This window comes from Panthera onca, chromosome F2 (assembly GCF_046562875.1).
Source record: "Panthera onca isolate mPanOnc1 chromosome F2, mPanOnc1 haplotype 2, whole genome shotgun sequence".
NCBI lineage: Eukaryota > Metazoa > Chordata > Mammalia > Carnivora > Felidae > Panthera > Panthera onca.
In genome coordinates this window covers 29882655-29900791 of record NC_138356.1, presented here as the reverse complement: position 1 = coordinate 29900791, position 18137 = coordinate 29882655, and the positions used below count along the sequence as shown (strand labels likewise).

General features: G+C 41.6%; 1 protein-coding gene across 1 annotated transcript in view; it reads left to right on the top strand.

Annotated features, from left to right (window-relative positions):
• The window catches only part of PAG1 (phosphoprotein membrane anchor with glycosphingolipid microdomains 1), a 59602-nt gene extending 43336 nt beyond the window's left edge, over positions 1 to 16266 (top strand). Inside the window, exons 5-7 of the mRNA XM_060610788.3 lie at positions 399 to 1000; positions 4701 to 4760; positions 9463 to 16266. Of these exons, the coding sequence (XP_060466771.1) occupies positions 399 to 1000; positions 4701 to 4760; positions 9463 to 9831 (1031 nt within the window). The 3' untranslated portion in view covers positions 9832 to 16266. The remainder of the gene's footprint in view (positions 1 to 398; positions 1001 to 4700; positions 4761 to 9462) is intronic.
• The last annotated feature ends 1871 nt before the right edge of the window (positions 16267 to 18137 follow it).

Sequence of the window (18137 nt, the reverse complement as noted above, 5' to 3'; positions counted from 1 at the left end):
GAGGCCGGTAAGGCCAGGGAAGGTGGCCACCATACATGCCTCCCATTTTGGTGCCCAGCCACTCACGGTCTGTCTCCAGGGAATATCACTTTCTTCCTCTGGTCACGTTAGGCACTCTGCCTACCAGAGTCCCACCAATAAGCAATGAAAGTAACTGTGAACCAAATTAATAGCCAAGACAACTTATTAAATATTGTATTAGAAAGATGTAATAGCTGGTTTTAGTTTCAACTGTGGTTGAAGTAAGAATATCAAGTAACAATCATACCATCTGTAATTTGCAGTTTAGAGTCCAATAAAAAGCACCTTGATTTAACCTAACCTTGCATTATCCAATTCGCTGTAATAATTATTTAAAGAATTGTCTTTCCTCATTTTTAATACTTCTGCTGCCTTAGTTCTTTCAGAAGACAGTACTCTGACCTGCATGCAACATTATGAGGAAGTCCAGACCTCAGCTTCAGATCTGCTGGACTCCCAGGACAGCTCGGGGAAGCCAAAATGTCATCAGAGCCGGGAACTGCCCAGAATTCCTCCTGACAGCGCCGTGGACATGATGCTCAACGCAAGAGCCGTGGATGGGGACCAGGGCCTGGGAACGGAAGGGCCATACGAAGTACTCAAGGATAGTTCCTCCCAAGAAAATATGGTGGAGGACTGCTTGTATGAAACTGTGAAAGAAATTAAGGAGGTGGCGGCAGCTGTGAACCCAGGGAAAGGCCATGGCAGCAGGTCAAAGTCAACTTCCGCTTTGAAAGAGCTTCCGGGGCCTCAAGCCCCCCAAGCAGACTTTGCTGAGTATGCCTCGGTGGACAGAAACAAAAAATGTCGACAGAGTGTTAATGCAGAGACTGTTCTTGGAAACTCATGCGATCTGGAAGAGGAAGCCCCACCACCTGTCCCCGTTAAACTTCTGGATGAGAATGAAAACCTTCAGGAGAAGAGAGAGAGCAAGACAGGAGACGAAGGAGCCACAGAGGGGACCAGTGAAACCAACAAGGTAGGCCCCCATGTTTGTGCTTCATGTGCTTTTGTCATGATTAGGAATCTAGCTGATCTTGGGGCTTTTACTGGCACATCATTCTGGGAAATACATATAAACACTTTCAGGTTCATTGAATGATGAAAGCTGCTTCAGTGTAACCTGTGTGTGGCTCTCCCCGCCCCACCCCCACCCTTCCAAATAATAAAGTGCTAAAAACTCATGTTTGTAAAATATTTCTCTCTTGGCCCCTTACTTGGATATTTTCCAGTTTTTACATCCTATCTAATTGGGGCTAAGTATTACTGTCTTCATTTTGAAGACCAGGAATTTAAATGGAAACTAGACTGTTTGCCCCGTGTTTAGCCTCTTCTGTTTGCTGCTGCCTCAAGCAGCATGGTGATCCCAGAAGTCAGAGCATAGGAACACACACAGAGGGAACAGACTCACAGTTGCCACTGGTTGTATCTGATTATATGCATACTTCTATATAAAATCAAGTAAAAGATTTTATTTTGTGACAATTTCAAAACAATAGCCAATAACTCTTAAGGTTAGATAGTCAACAAAGCTCTCAAATGTATTAACAATCCCCGGGCCTTACCTGTTTCTGATAACTGGATGTATGAGCCACAATAACTTGAAATTCACATTTCCAGTTGTCAGTGTCTCCTTGGGATTTAACCAGGCCCAGTCTTCTTTAGTCAACTATTATCTGATTTCTGTCCTCTCCACAGGAAAAAGCAAGGCTCTCATCTCAGGTTTTGGTGGGAACGACAAGTAGGGGTTAGTCAGTGAATACAGTTGTAGCCTTAAAAAAACATCTGGAGTTTATGATCAAAATGTGAACCCTGGCTATGGCTTTATAGGTTATACCAAGTAAGTCATTCTTTGTGGTATTCTCTGAATGCGTTTCAACTTTTCATATTATCTGTCAAATCGGCTGTTGAGAGCCCCAATAAGAGTGTTCATGAACCTAGTCATAAATGCAAAAGTGCAGTCTATTGTTTTGCCCTTCATATAACCAGAGATAATAAAACTAATTTAAAGTCTATTATGCCTAAAAAAAATTCAAGTTTTTTTTACTTATAAGCACTTGAAAGATAAGGTCAATTGTCTAACCACTACCACTAAGCAGTTCTCCAGATATCCCATTAGAAAATGGAAATACCCATCTGGGAATCAATAGTAATACAACAATGAATAACCCATCATCTTCATATAAACAATCTTAATTTTAAGCAACTCAGATAACTTGAAATATTTAATATTCATTCATTTTTTTATTAATGCACAAGATTTTTGCAAGCACCTACTACGTGCCACATAATCTTCTAGGTGCTGAGAATCCACTAGTGAGCAAAACTTCTGAACAAAACTTCCTGCTCCAGTGGAGCTTACATTTTAGTGGGGAGAGACATAAATATGCACAAAACTAAAGTATATGGCACTTTAGAAGGCTTTAAAGTTTATAGGGAAAAAATTAGAACAAAATAAGGAGGATTAGGAAAGTGGAGTGAGTACAATTATGAATCAAGTGGTCAGGGTATGCCTACTGTGAAGGTGGCATTTGAATAAGTTGTATACATTTGGGGGAAGAGCGGAGGGAATGGCCAGTGTGAAGGCCCTGAGGCTGGAGCTCCCTTGGGCCTGTCCAAGGGAGAGGAGCAGGACAGGTGTGGCTGGAGAGGAAGGGTAGTAGAGAGAAAGGTAACCAGGGGCCCAATCCTATGTGGCCTTTACTCATAATCTGAATAAAACAGGGGTCGTTAGAAAATCTTGAGAAGAAGGGATGACTCTTTGGGTCTTTGGGAAAGATGCCCCTGACTGTACTGTCAGATTGAACTGTAAAGGGGAGGAGCAAGGAGGAACACCAGGTGGCCATTCTCACAGACCAGACAAGAGATGATGGTGGCTTAGAACAGGACAGAAGTAATGGGAGAAGCTAAGCTGGAGCCAAGAGATTGGTTGGTGGACCAGATGTGTGATGAAAGAAAGAAAAGATAATGATGAGTCCCAGGTTTGGCCTGAGCCACTACCAAGATGGAGTCACCATTCACTGAAATGGAGAGGGCTGCAGGCAGGCAGGTTTTTGGAGAAGATTGCGTATTCGGTGCTGGACATGTTTCGTTTGAGATACATACTGGATGTCTGAGTAGAAACAGCAGAGAGCAGCTGGATGGATGAGGAGGTTTAGGAGAAAAGGTCTGGGTTGGATTTGTACACTTGGAAGTCATCAGCAGAAATTTTTTCTTACGGCCATGACATTGCTTTAAGGGGGGAAGGAGATCACTGATTGAGTGTAAATGACAACTGGAAGAGTTCCCAGGGTGCAGGTCTAGGAAAGAAAAGGAACGAGCAGAGGACACCTAAATAGGAAAGAAAAACAGGAAAGTTCAGTGTCCTGGAAGCCACGTGAAGAAGGTTCAGGGACAGGGAAGTGGCCACTGTGGCAAACGCAGCGACGGGTCAGGAATGGTGAGGGCTGAGGATTGACAGTCACATTAGTCACATGGTGGACATTGGCGTCCTGGAGTGTCAGAGGCAGAAACTTGACTGAAATGGTTTAGAGAGAGAATAGGAAGAGAAAAATTATTTGAGCAACTTTTTTAGACAAGTCTTTTAAGAGCTTTTGCTATAAAGGGATGAGGCCATAGATGGAACTGGAAGAAGGGTTGGTTTGTTTTGTTTTCAGAGTCAGAGAAATAACAGCATGGTTTCACGTGGGTGGGAATGATTTCACAGTGAGGGAAAAGCTGATGATATAAACTGAATGGGAGACTTGCTGGAGTCTCATGAGTAGATGTGAGGGGGCAGGATCTCCTGTATAAGAGGAGGGGATCACCTTTAAGAGGGGCTTGAAGAGTTCTTTGGTGACAGGGAGGAAGGACAATTCGTGAATGCAGAGATGGGGGTGGGGTAGGGTATAAGTTCCTAGAAATTTCTGATTTCCTCAGTTTTCTCCAGGTCACCAGGTAAGAGTGAGGATGGGGGAGGAGGTATTGGGGCCTGGGGAGGGAGGGGAAGGTGGGAAGTAAACAGCCGAGCAGGGACCGGGTATACTGGCAAGGGTGGTCCAACACAGAGCAGTGCTAAGAACCCACCTGAAGGTTGAATTCACCAGTGACCAGGAAGGGCATTGGGTATTTAATACTACTGGGTATTGAAAAACATCGTACAATAGATACAAGAGGGGGAGAGGGGTAGAAGGAGAGAGAGAATCTCAAGCAGGCTCCACAGTCAGCATGGAGCCTGACATGTGACTTGATCCCACGATCCTGGGATCATGACCTGCGCCGAAATCAAGAGTCAGATGCTCAACCGACTGAGCGACCCAGGCGCCCCAACACAATAGATTTTTTACAAGTGTTTATAAGTGTTAGTTGCTTGACAGCATTTCTTTTATTAGTGTTTCTTCTTTTAATGTTTATTTTTGAGAGACAGAGACAGAGTGCAAGCGGGGGAGGGGCTGAGCTGTCATCACAGAGCCCAATGCAGGGTTCCAACTCAAACCGTGAGATTATGACCTAACCCAAGTCGGATACTTAACTGATGGAGCCACCCAGGCACCCCTTGACATAATTTCTTTGTAGAAAATAGTATCTTCCCTAAAAATCTTTTGAAACATTTTTATAGATGTGTCAAAACAAATGCAAAAGAAAGGCTGGATTATTGACTTCAAACTATATCTTCCCTTGGTCTGTGTTTGTTTTAACAGAGATTTAGTTCATTGTCGTACAAGTCCCGGGAAGAGGACCCGACTCTCACAGAAGAAGAGGTGAGTTTTGTTGCTTTTTAAATAACCAGAAAACTTTAAAGAATAGAGCGTTTCTCCCTGAATAAATGCACTGTTATGTTACTCTTCTCTGAAAAAGCTGAAATACTCTTTTTTTTTTAATTTTTTTTAATGTTTATTTATTTTTAAGAGAGAAAGTGAGACAGAGTGTGAGCAGGGGAGGGCCAGAGAGAGAGGGAGACACAGAATCCGAAGCAGGCTCCAGGCTCTGAGCTGTCAGCCCAGAGCCCGATGCAGGGCTCGAACTCACGGACTGCGAGATCGTGACCTGAGCCGAAGTCGGACGCTTAACCGACTGAGCCACCCAGGCGCCCCAAAGCTGAAATACTCTTTAGCATATGTGTGGAGGCCAGGATTTGGGAATGTTGGCTTTATAGTGGCTCAAGTGACTGGCAGATGGTAGGAGAAAAAGGAAGACAGGATGAACAGGTCATCTAAGTGAAAGAAACAGAGTAGGAAAGAAGGAACAGAAAAAAAAGATAGGAAGAGGAGGGGAGAAAATAGAATGACAAGAGAGAGATTTAAGTGCGAGAGCTTTAGTGAGCAGTCAGGAAGGAAGTCCACCTTCGAAGGCACTTAATCATGGGTTGGAAAACACAGGAAACTGGAACAGGTGGGTGTAAGGAATTTAATCCAGCCTGGGAAGTGGAGGGGGAAGGTTTTAATGAGGAATATGGAGGCAGAGAGCAGGTAACTAACTCCAGGAAGTACAATTCCAGGCTGCAGCAACAGTCAGACATAGCAGCCAACAGGAAAGCACTGTCTTCTTCCAAGTACCTGGGCTAAATATTCACCAGCTAAACTTTTCAGTGAAGCGTCAAAATCGTATAAGCCGGTATATATGTTATTATATCAAGCTAGGCTCAGAGGGCTGAACACCTCAATTTATCTGGCTGTATATAGCTTCTATCTGGAATTCCTAGCATGGTAAATTTTGTGCATGTAGGAAAATGACATACATATGCAGGGACATCCCCTCACATCATAGGACTTTGTGTAGAGTATTAAAAAATGAAATAGACTACAATCCCCCATTGGGAGTTCAAAGAGCAGAGAGCTTTCCATAGGCAATGTTGCCCATGTGCTTCTGTGTTTCTTGCCCCAGGGAAAGGACCTGCCATCTAGCCACCTGCTCATATAAGCCAAAATCCTGGGCATCATCCATGACACCCCCATTTCCTCTATGTCCTCAGACTCAGGCAGTATCAGGTCCCCTGAATTCTACCTCCAAAGGGTTTCTTTCACATGCTGCTCTGTCCGTGTCCACTGTGCCTGCCCCTCACCAGCCTGGTGGCACCTTCACCTTCTTCTAGCAGTCTGTTGTCCCCACTGCACCAGGGCCATCCCACTTGGGACCAAAAAGAAGAATATATGAGAGGTCTGGAAACAAATCCTTTAAAATAGAGACTATGTAAAAATTTAAATTACTTTTCTTCTAATCTTACATTGTTTGTGGTTTGGGAAAATAGGACCTAGTTACACTGATGAATTTTTAACATAGATTAAAGAACGGTGACTCACATGTATTCATTTTAGGAAGCTGCTTTACAAAAAATAATTATGGAAGTCACTTATTTTGGTATTTTTGTACTATAGTGTTAGCCAGTCCAGACAGACACTGAGACATGAGTTTTAAGTACAATTATCCCAATTTAACAGAATGATGGGAAAGGGTTGGTTATAGGAAGAGAAATGGGGGAAAGGAAGAGGGTAATTTATAAGAACATCATAACAATTTGCAGCCTAAATAATAAAGATGAGAGATTTAAAAGAGAAGAATTGTAGGGGCGCCTGGGTGGCTCAGTCGGTTAAGCGTCCGACTTCGGCTCAGGTCATGATCTCACGATCCGTGAGTTCGAGCCCCGCATCAGGCTCTGTGCTAACAGCTCAGAGCCTGGAGCCTGGTTCCGATTCTGTGTCTCCCTCTCTGTCTGACCCTCCCCCATTCATACCCTGTCTCTCTCTCTCTCTCAAAAATAAATAAACGTTAAAAAAAATTTAAAAGAGAAAACTTGTGACACTAAATAGCAGCAGGGCTTGAAAGGAACCTGTATACGAAATGGAAATCATAGTCCTAGAAGGTAGATATCCAAACATCAGAAGACTTGTAAATGTTAACACTTATGAAAGATTCTCAACATTCTCTGCACACTAGGCTCGTGCCCAGAGACAATAGTAAGTTGCAAGTTAATGAAAGAGCCTTTAACTTTTTAAAAAGAGTGTAAAGGCCAAGAAAACCCAAGTAATTGCAAAGAGCGGAGCATTAATGGCAGGATCGTGGGGAGGAAAGTTGAGGAGAGAAGCTGCAGTGTGCCCCCCTCATCGGTACAGGGCAGGAAATGGTGTGTTTGTCCTCTTCAGTGTTGCCCCTGAGGGCACAGAGTGCATTTCTACTTTGCTGGCTCCCCTCTTCACTGTCATCCATGATTCACCCTTTATAATCTGTCCACATTTTTGGCTTGGACGACCTTTTAGATAATAAGCTCCATATGTTTGCACCTCACTGTGAAAAGCAGGTGATTTATTCTTCCTAATTTCAAAGAAATTATCATTCTTCATTTCAAGAGTAATTTTCCATTCAGATCTCTAAGGTGAGAATGTTAATTTACTATTCACTAGACAGGTCAGATCAGCATGGCAGAATTTCCCAAAGATGATTCCTCTGGTTTTAAATCTTCAGATTGTCAAGGCCTGGCAAAACAGAGCCACCAGCCTGTAGTGAAAAGTTCTCATGCAAATGACCAGTTAACATGCGGCAGGCCTGTCTTAAGACGCTTTTGAGGCCAGCTGGAAACTTCATCCACAGTATGTAAGATATGTGAAAGCAAGGAAATATCTCTCCGCACTTGGGAAGCCAAGCATCTGTCAGGAGGCATGTTCATTTATTTCCTGGGTGTTTGAATAAATCAATCATTATGGCCAATGAAGGTAATGAAGGATATTTCTACTTATTTCCAACCGTGGTTTCTAACAATAATACCCCCACACACACACACACACACAAAAATATCTCTTAATCAGTGTGTTTAATCTATCATTACCAAGAAAATTAAATCCCTCTTGATAGTAGAGGTTATATGGAGTATGTTAATGAGACTGAGTAGGGGTGTCCGGAAAATAGCCCACGCTTTCAGTAGGAAAGAGGGCCCTGTAAGTGAATTGTCCCCAGATTTCACTTCTGGGTTGGCTGGTTGCAAATAAGAATGGATTTTTCCCACTGGAGAAAACTTACCCCATCTGTAAATGTCTATTTAACCAGTAATATGCAATGAAGTTGAAAATTAATGGAAAATGAGGCTTTTACAGGTAGAAGTAGATTGCCAGCCAGAATCCAGGAGCTACTTTTCAGACCACTTCGATGCAGAAAGAGTGAACCAAACGGTCTAATTCGGGGGTTCTCACACTTTAGTGGGCATCAAAATCAGCACAGAGTGCTGGGCCCCGTCCCCAGAGTTTCTGATTCAGTGCTTCTAGGATGGGACCCAGATCCTGCTGCTGCCAGTTCGAAGCCTGCCTTTTGAGAACCATTCATCTAACATCTGTCTTCTTCCTTTTTCCTTAAAGCAGTAGAGCTTTTTTTTTTTTTCCCCAGGTGAAATATTCTGATGTAGAAATCGAGTAAAACATGATACGGTAGTCAGGTCCTGGGGGCCTCATTCTGCCTGCTCTCCTCCTTCCCGAAGACCCAGATAGAACCTGGTTGTCATGGGGTTATGTTAATATGACTGGTCTACTTACAAAGTTGAACATATATAATTGTTCTCTAGTAATGTACTTCAGGATTAGCACATGAACAACCCACTTCTGGGTATATAGCTGAAGGAGATGAAATCACTGTGTTGAAGACATACCTTTACCCTCAGGTTCTTAGCAGCATTATTCACCATAGTCAAGACATGGAAACAACCTAAGTATCCATCAACTGATGAATGGATAAAGAAAATGTGAGATACATATCCACGTGTATACATTTTAAATATATACATATACACATATATATAATGTGTGTATACACACATGTACATACACACACAGTGGAGTATTATTCAGTCGTGAAAGAGATTCTACCTTCTGTGACAACTTGGATAGACCTTGAGAACATTATGCAAGTGAAATAAGTCAGACAGAGAAACCCAAATACTATATGTTCTACGTAGATGTGGAATCTAAAAAAGCCAAACTCTTAGAAATAGCAAGTAGAATGGTGGTTGCCAGGGCCTGGGGAGTAGGGGAAAGGGGAGATGTTGGTCACAGGGTACAAACTCCCAGCTGTAAGCTGAGTAAGTTCCAGGGATCTGATACAGAGCATGGTGACTATAATTAACAGTGGTATACTATCATACTTGAAAGTTGAAAGAGTAGGTCTTAATTGTTTTCACCACATACAGACACACACACACACACACACACACACACACGCATAGTGGTAACAAAGGAGTTAACTAAGCTTTGTAGTAATCATTTCACAGTATATATGTGTATCAAATTACCATGTTGTACACCTTAAGCTTACATATGCTATGTGTCAATAGTATCTCACTAAAGCTGGGGAGAATTGGCAAAAAAAAAATCTTAAAGGGGCATACACATGCCTGTAGTGCTAAATATCTAGCTTGTCACTGTAAAGGGGGAGAAAGAAGTCAAACTTGAGGCTTATTTATTTAATTCACCCTTTGTTTTCTAGATCTCAGCCATGTATTCATCAGTAAATAAACCTGGGCAGTCAGGGAATAAATCGGGACAGTCTCTTAAAGCTCCAGAGTCCACCTACACCTCCATCCAAAGCGCCGCTCAGAGATCCCCCTCTTCCTGTAACGATCTCTATGCGACTGTTAAAGACTTCGAGAAAACTCCAAACAGCGGTAGCATGCTTCCAGCAGCAGTGAGACCCAGTGAGGAACCCGAGCCCGATTATGAAGCAATACAGGCTCTAAACAGAGAGGAAGAAAAGGCCACCCCAGAGACCAATGGCCACCGCGGCCTTCTCCCGAAGGAGAATGACTATGAGAGCATTGGGGACTTGCAGCAGTGCAGAGACATCACCAGGCTCTAGCAGCCCCGAAGACAACCCCAGATGTCGTGTGCTCAGCCGCCTGGAGGGCTCAGCCGCCTGGGGGGCACTCCTGCGGGAAACAAGAAGCTCTGTCAACCCACACTCTGTATGCTGCTCCGGTAACCTGAAGATGATTGAAAACGTGGAGACTGTTTAGCAGGGTCGGAAACAGTGAGGTACGTACCGAGTGCACCCAAGTGCGTCCCTGCCTGCAGGGGGCACTCGCACGCCCAAGCACATCTCCTTCATGCACCCTCGCCCTCTGGAAAGGTCCCAGCTGTCGGTGGTTTCATCCTATTCGTGAGGAAAGCCAAGATGTAAGGAAGAACTGCGTTCAAGAACCACGACCCCACCTGCCTAAAATACTGCCATTCAGAAGAGCCAGGTTTTTCTTCCTTTCTTTTTTTTTTTTTTTTTTTTTTCCTGTCTGCCCCTAATATTTCTTCCCCGTGAAATCTTCCGATTTCTAATGGTTCATTCCGAGAAAATTCTCCCCCGAGGCTTGGCCCTTGCCTTCCACTTAGGGATTTTAAGATGGTAAGAAACTGTGGTTGCTGGTTCCTGTCAGCTCACAGGCCTCTTCCAAGAGGCGCACCTGGAAAATCGACCACTGCAGGTGGACAGGACCGGGGCTGCCTCTTAGGTTTAGGTCTTCATTCCTTCTGATTTAGGCACTCCACATCGGCAGCCTCTCCCAAAGTACTTGAAGTCGTTTTTAGATGCTTTATTTTATTTTTCTAGTCAAAGCGTGCCCCCCCAGTATTTGAAACTCTTCAGAGCCTTTTCAGTATTTTCAATGAACATTGTGGTACTTCTATACTTGTTTTAGCCCAGAGCTCATTTCTCTGAAACAGAGAGCCTTAATCTCCATGTTGGGACACACCATATATTTGGACGGCAGCCATGGCATCCGTCTCTAAAGGGCTGCGGACTTGAATGTGTATTTCTGATGCTCTCTGCTGCCACACTAACAGTGTGAGATTTCATAAGTTAACTGCTACCCTAAGGTAATCTATCTAAAATTAAAATGTAAACATTTATTTTTGTTATATAAATTTATAAGATGTTTTATGTTTAACGCCTAATTTCTAGAAAGTGCCAGAAAAAAATGTATATTAACTATTTTGATTTTGTGTACAATGATTTATACTCTCATTTTGAAAAGACACCATAAAGCACATAAGCTAGGTAACTACACGTAGCTGTTATCTTTTTTCTAATCAAGTGTTTAAAATACCGAAGGTTTTTTTCAAGACTTAACTTTTCAAATGGTACTTGGAGCTCCTGGTCAAAGTCATCTGGCTCACTAGAGAAATCAGCAGAATAAACACAAAGGATCGTTTTCAGTGAGTTCAGTGGGCAATACTGAAATATTTGAAATGGTCAAAAAAAATGGAAAGAACGAAATATGACTAGGGATGTCTGCATTATTAACCTCATGAAGGTATTTATAATTCCATTAAGATTCAGTTACGTGTTTAAGAAAACAGTGATGGGTTCCGCAAGCCAGTCCTCACAAATGCAAATTGCCTATTGGGGTTTTTTTCCCCCTTCATTTTACAAAAATCAGTGGCTGAAATAACTCTGATTAAGAGCTCAGCCTGGTTTGAATTTAATCATCTCTTTAGACTTTATAAGGCCAACATTGGGAAACTTGTTCACTTTTCATTTTAAAAGGAACCTGCTATTATACCGTGTGGCTACAGAAAGGGACCTTTTCCTACACTGACAAAGGGGGAAAAAAGAGGCAGTTATTCAATGCTGCTGCAACATGTCTGGCCTTTCAGGTTGAATACTCTTGCTGTTTTCACTCATTATGACAAAGGATGCAGTTGGGAGGACGGAGCATCCTGCAAATGGTAGGGACCAGCTCACAGGCGTGGTTTTTTCCCATCCCTTGCATTCATGGCTTGATTTTTGACTGCTCTGTGATACATTTCTGAAAATTGTGAAGTGAGCTTTGTTGGGGTAAACGGGTCGGCTGTCATTATGTTTCGGTCATCCTGGTCTTTCCCATGAAGACCTCTCGAGCCTAAGCACAATCATCACTGACTAGAAGATAAGGGCAGAAATACCCTTGGATTGGGGGGAAAGTTCATCAGGAAGGCGCCACAAGTGGGCCTTGTTCTCTGAATTCGTATCTTTCATGAGCACCGTTTTGCCTGGTGATTTTCATTGCTTACTTGGTATTAATGAGTTTGACCCAACAATCTCTACATCCTGGGGTTCCTTTAGCACTTGGGGACGGCCTTGTCACATCGCATACCTAGTATTGTGCATGCTGCAGTGATGTCCTTTATGAGCGCTTGACCACTCCAAAGTTTTACTGTATTTCATAATGTCTTTACTTATTGCCAGGGAGGTGAGAATGACCTCTCAAGTGTAAAATCATTTCCAGAGAGGAAAGTTCTTTATAAATAGTCATATCATCTTGAAATTTCATTATCAGAATTTCCCCCAGAAGTTCTGAAATAAAGGCTAAATTATGGCAATATAGCCATAAAATATGCACTGAGCTCTCTCTTGATTTGAGAATCTGTGCTAAGAATAAGTTGTGATTTAAAGTATTGTAAGTATATTTTAAAAGAAACTAGAAGGCCCTCCGGCATAAATGCTAAAAGAAGTAATAGCACAATCCATGAGGGGTGGGGGGCAGGGAGAAGCGGAGTAAACTTTGGGAGCAGGCTTGCTGTTTAGACCATTGGGTACCTTACTGAACTACAGTATTGATGTATCCTCATGGTTTTGACCTTAAAGTACAGTATTTCATAAATTTTGTCACTTTTACTTTATTCATTGAAAATCTGTGCTAGTGTTTGAGTTGGACAAAAGCCTATGGCTTCTTTAAAAAAGTTTCATGTTCAGCTAAATGTTACAGTTTAAATCTGTGAAAGGTAGTTATGAAAAGTTTTTACAGTATTTTTAAAATTCAACTTTGACATCCATATTATGCATTGTTATAACTTACGTTATGTGAAATTACACAAATAAACTAAGTTTTAGGAAGTGTTTTTTGTCCTGTAAGTCAGAATTGTAAACTCGTCTTGCCTAAAGGCAGGATCTTTGTTTTTAGTCAGATATTTTGAAAGTTTAGAAGAATTTTTATGCTGTTTTTACTATTTCTCAAATGCAGTCAGCAGGAAAGTATGACCTATTTTACGTGAAATGTTTAAGGAAATTTTAAATTCTAGAAGAAAGTAATTTTTGCAAATATGTGGCCCACATTTTCTTTCCTGTCCACTAAATTATGTCATTAGGTTTATTAAAGCTTTTGAAGGTACTGCTGTCTTTTGTGGAAGAAGGCTAATTACTGATGTATCTGCCCTCAAAATCCAAGAGTTAATTCTAATTAAGTGCTAACAAGAGGTAGCCACCACAAAGAACTAAAATTTAACCTCAGGCTGTCACTATATCTATTTCTCGTATTTGACTTCCGTTTTCTTAGAGCATTTATTTACTTTAACCAGTAACACACTGTGTGTATACATGTACATATACTATACATACATACCTATACATATTTACACACACACACACACACACACACATATAAAGATGTCTTTGGAATGTCTCCCCTACTAGTGTGATGACTATTGTCATAAAAGCAAAATAGAAAAAATCTACCCAATAGTTTTCACTCAGTAATTGCAAGAAAGCCTTCCTAGGTTACCCTCATACCATTTTTCTTATTAATAAATTCAGGTTTTAAGTTGTGTCCATAATTCTCTTCGTTGAAACCCAGTGGTGTTTTAAAATAGTTTTGGTTCTTTTTTTAATGTGTGTGGCTCATTGCATATTCAGCATGACAGGAGGAAATGTAAATAGGCGTCCTTCTCAGTGTTCTCAGTGTTGAGAAGAGATGCGGCCGAAAGCAACAAGAGCCAGGACTGAGCCACAGGGAGGTGACCCCCCCCCCCCCACCACCACCTGGTAGCAGAAGCAGAGGCCTATTATCACATGGCTGCATTTTATCTCATTTTCCTTAGAAGGCCGTGTGAGTTTACTGCAGAACCAGCGAGCGGTGATGTAGCATGACGTGCAGAAAACCGCTCTGAGATGTTCTGAGAGGCGGCTCTCATCCCAGAGCTTCAGTTCAAAACTGAGTTAGGATTTTGTAAATGAGTAAATGACATTTTTTTTTTCCAGTGCTCCTTGTACTAGTTAATACTGAGTCCATGTGATATAGTGATGCCATTCTTCCAAAAGTGTCGGCGTCTGGTACCCGGCCAGCTTCGTGGTGGCCCTGGAAGCACAGCTGTACTGACTGCTGTTTCCTGGAAATCCTGACAGGCTTACTGTCCTGTGTAACCGGGAGAAGCTCGAGTGTATCGTTTGGTGTAAGTGACTGATGTGAAAAATAGGAACGTGTGTCTATAATCTCAGATACACCTTCTTTTTGCAGTGAAATCTATACGCCTCGTCCTGTAGTAGTGCTCTGTGTGCTGTACCTTTTCGTAAACACGGTATTCTTGATAGTGGCATTGGACAAGTTGAACGCACCTAGAAAGCGTTTGACGTAAAGAGACCAGTCCAGAAACCGTGATAGACTAGTCTTCATCTGGAATTATGAAAGTAAATTTTAAAAACTGTGGTCCAGAAGAGAACAAATATTCATAAGTGGTTTTTTTTCCTATCGCTCATTTTTAGGTCTGTTTACGTCCAGTCTCTGGTATTTATAAAGTAGTCATTGTTTCTCCAGGTTCTTCTTTATTTCAGTTTTTCTTAATGCCGGATGAAATGAGAACTGTTGTAACTTTTATTAAAAAGGAAACTCTTTTAAGCATTCCATTTGGTAATCGTTTATCTTAATGCAGTCAAATTAGATTTTTCTTTGCTCACCACTTATATACCATGGGTATTTTTTAAAAATATATTATGCTCTGGTTGTCTTAGATCACCTTCTGTAATGGATGATAAAGGCTGGTAATGGTCATTCCTCAAACTTCTGTGTATGAAATTGGCAACGGTTTCATTGTTGTTACCTTTTAAATATCCTGTTTTATGAATGCACCTCAAGTTTTCAGGGGAAGTTTGAAAGATAGCTAAACAAATAGGAATTTGCATTTCACTGTCCATGCATTTTTTCCTCATAAAAATAGTTTCTCAGAAGAAAGCGACATACTGTCCCATAGGTGGTCCTGATCAGTTTCAAAGTGCTCCTCTGACTCAAAAATAATTCATGACAATGGCGTTTTGACTCATTGTCTCAAAAGGTCTTTATAATGGTCAAATTGTCTAATTCACAAGAGAGTGGAAAAAGTTGTTTCTGATACTGGGCATTTTTAAACCTTAGTTTTAAGTCTGAAAATATCTTACTGGCTTTAACATCTTCTAATTTTTCCCCTCCGCTACCCTAGTCTTTTTAAGGAGAAAGTCTAAAGAACAGGGACACAAAGCCACTATTTCTTCCGATCTTACCTTGGCTCCTTCCGCACAGGTGACCTTCTGTCATTTTGCACAGCACCACACCTGTTCCCCCTCCCCACCCTGGCTGCTCTCTGCTATTCATAGGCCATTCCAACACATCTTTTGCAAAATGGACACACTCCTCAGATCACGGATCCTGCCCGCCAGCATGGAACCATTCCCTGCCACTGTCCGGTGGGCGGACAGCTCTGCCCGACTCACATGTTCCTATGTCCCAGGCTGCCGAGATAAGGTCATGGGTCACCTGGGGAAGCAGATGCTGGGTGGTACGGTCATGAGCTTTGCTAAACCATGTTCATACCTGCCCACATTTTTCATGAGAATGGTTGGCACTAAAGGGCCGTGGAAAAGAACTGTAAAAAATTCTCCAGAATCAGAGTCACAACTGCAGAAAAATCAGCACCGTGCTCTAACTGGGTAAGCTCACTGTCCCTCATAAGGCTTTAGACTGCCTGTGTCTCCTAAGTTCCAGTGAAGTTAAATCCTTGGAATAACAGACCAATAACTTGACCGTAAAGTAGGAGGATGCTGAGCCTTTCAAGGAAAAACACCCCTTTCTTATAAGACTTAATCACTTATAAAGTAAGCTGAGTGTAATATTTTTTAGCCATAGAGCCATTTACTCCCTCCCTCAGGAGACAGTGCTTATGGATTCTGGTAGTTATAAGTAGTTTGGTCTGCTTTGCCAGGCTTCAAGGACACAAGAATGGTCAAGCATCTCACCGGGGAGCTACCAGATATTGAGAATAACTTGGCCATTCATAGACAAATAACTTGGCCATTCGCTGAACTCAGCGAATGACCCTGAGTAGCCTAAGGAGCAATGTTTGATGTTTGAAGTGAGAAACCAGATCCCTTTTAAGCACTCACTTTCCACACAGCTAAGGATCCAGGATGTGTTTGGGTTTTTTTTGTTTTTTTTTTTTTACTTCACTCTAAGTTGTCATAGTTAATTATTTGGATGGGTATTCCAGAGTGTAATTTCCACCACCGCCCCCGCCCCCCGCCAAGTTAAAAGAATGGATATTCTCTTTACACATTTAATTTTTAAAAGTTCACCTAGTATACCAGTTAGGCACCCATGCTAGGACGGTTAAGACTAAAAGGGAGACCAGTCTTAGCCCCTGGAGCCTCAGGGGCTGTCTTATACCTCAGAACTGTCTTATTACGATGTCTGGTTTTGTTTTGTTTTTTAACTCAGCAGTTGGAAACCAAGAGTTTAAAGCAAACTTTCTTTTTCCCTTTTTAAGCAGAAGAAGGAAAAAAAACTTTTAACTTGAACTTCCCATTTAGGTAGTCAAGGCTTCCCTGAAAGACAACAGTCAGTGTCCTTCCCCAGGTAAAGAGGCAAGAACCAAAAGCCCAAGTCTATCTCTGAAGATTCCTTTTTAGTTACTTTTAATGTAAAACCCACACATGAATCTGACATGATGTTTCTGACCTGTCCCGTAAGCCTGCTTGCCTTTTTTTTTTTTTTTTTTGCAGTTTTTTGATGATAGGTTTTCTTGTTTTTCCTGGAGCCACACTAGAGACCATTCCGACAGGCTCCTCCGTGGCTGACTACTGGTGTCCTGGACGTGTGGCCGCACCGTTAGCAGGGCTTGCCTCTTAGGGAGAAGCATGTGCAGAGTGTCAGACAAGCTGAATTTTATGTTCACGTCAACAAGCATTTATGCCTCAGGTTTTGACATTTAAAAAATATTTTTCTGAGGAGCAACTACATATTTGATACGGGGGGCCTGGCGAGCAGGAATAAAATCTGAACTAAGCGACGTGGGCAAGACTTCCCACTCCTCACGTCTCAGTTTGTGTCTCTGGAAAACAGATTATCCCAGCTCCCTGTCTACCACCCTGAGTAGCCTAAGGAGCAAACCATAGTGTGTAGAAATGAGAAGGATGACCTCAAAGATTTCGATCATTTTTAGACATTTTCTTCTTTGTAAACTCAGGAATAAGCCTGGTTTATGGATAGCATAATATGGCTACCAAAGCTACAGTTTTAGGCAACAAGATACATCCTTCAAATGTGTTTCATTTAAAAACCTAACTTGGTTGTAAAACTGGGAAAAGAAACTCCTCATAATAATTTTTAAAAAGCCAACAAAAAGACTTCAGTAAAAGAGTGTGGTATCAGTCTGTCATCTGCCCCAGAGTGCTTGTTTCTTACCTATAGTATTTCAACAATTTTTATGGGAGAAAAAAATGCACACTTCTTGGAAAAGTGAATTGAGGTTTTGAATTAAATTCTAAGAGACGACAATTTAAAGAGAAACATTGGATTCAGAGATGAGCTCACAGCTCTGTGATCCCTGTTTCAGCATTGACTTTACTGTGTGACCTTGAACAAATTAACTACTCTGTGCCTCAGTTTCTCCATGTGCAAAATGGGGATAATGATACCAACCATTGCCTACCTCATGGGGATGTTATGGGGACAAAGGAGATAATATAAATACAAATGCTTTGATCTCTGGAAGAAAGGTGCTATATAAATTACAGTTATATTGTTTTTAATGATCCAATTGTTATGTTTAGAGTTTAAATAATAGCAATACTATTAGTCATGTTAAGAATAAGTTTCAACTCAGTGCATAATTACAATTCTCTTCTGTGGCCAAATCTTGATCATTCATCCAGTAATGGTACCTAAGGAACTGAAATGGGTATTTGATTTCTGTGTGTTTCTGCCTGTAGTGTTTCTATTCTGAATGTTCCCAAAAGGCTGGAGTTTAACTTGTAATACCTTATAGTTTACATGTAATGAACCTTATTCAAGCTGTGTATAAAAGTATAATTACATGTAAATAGCAGGTACATTGTAATTAAAGGCACTTATCAAATTGTCTTTGTTCTTTTTAAATTGCAATAAAAGTCAGTTT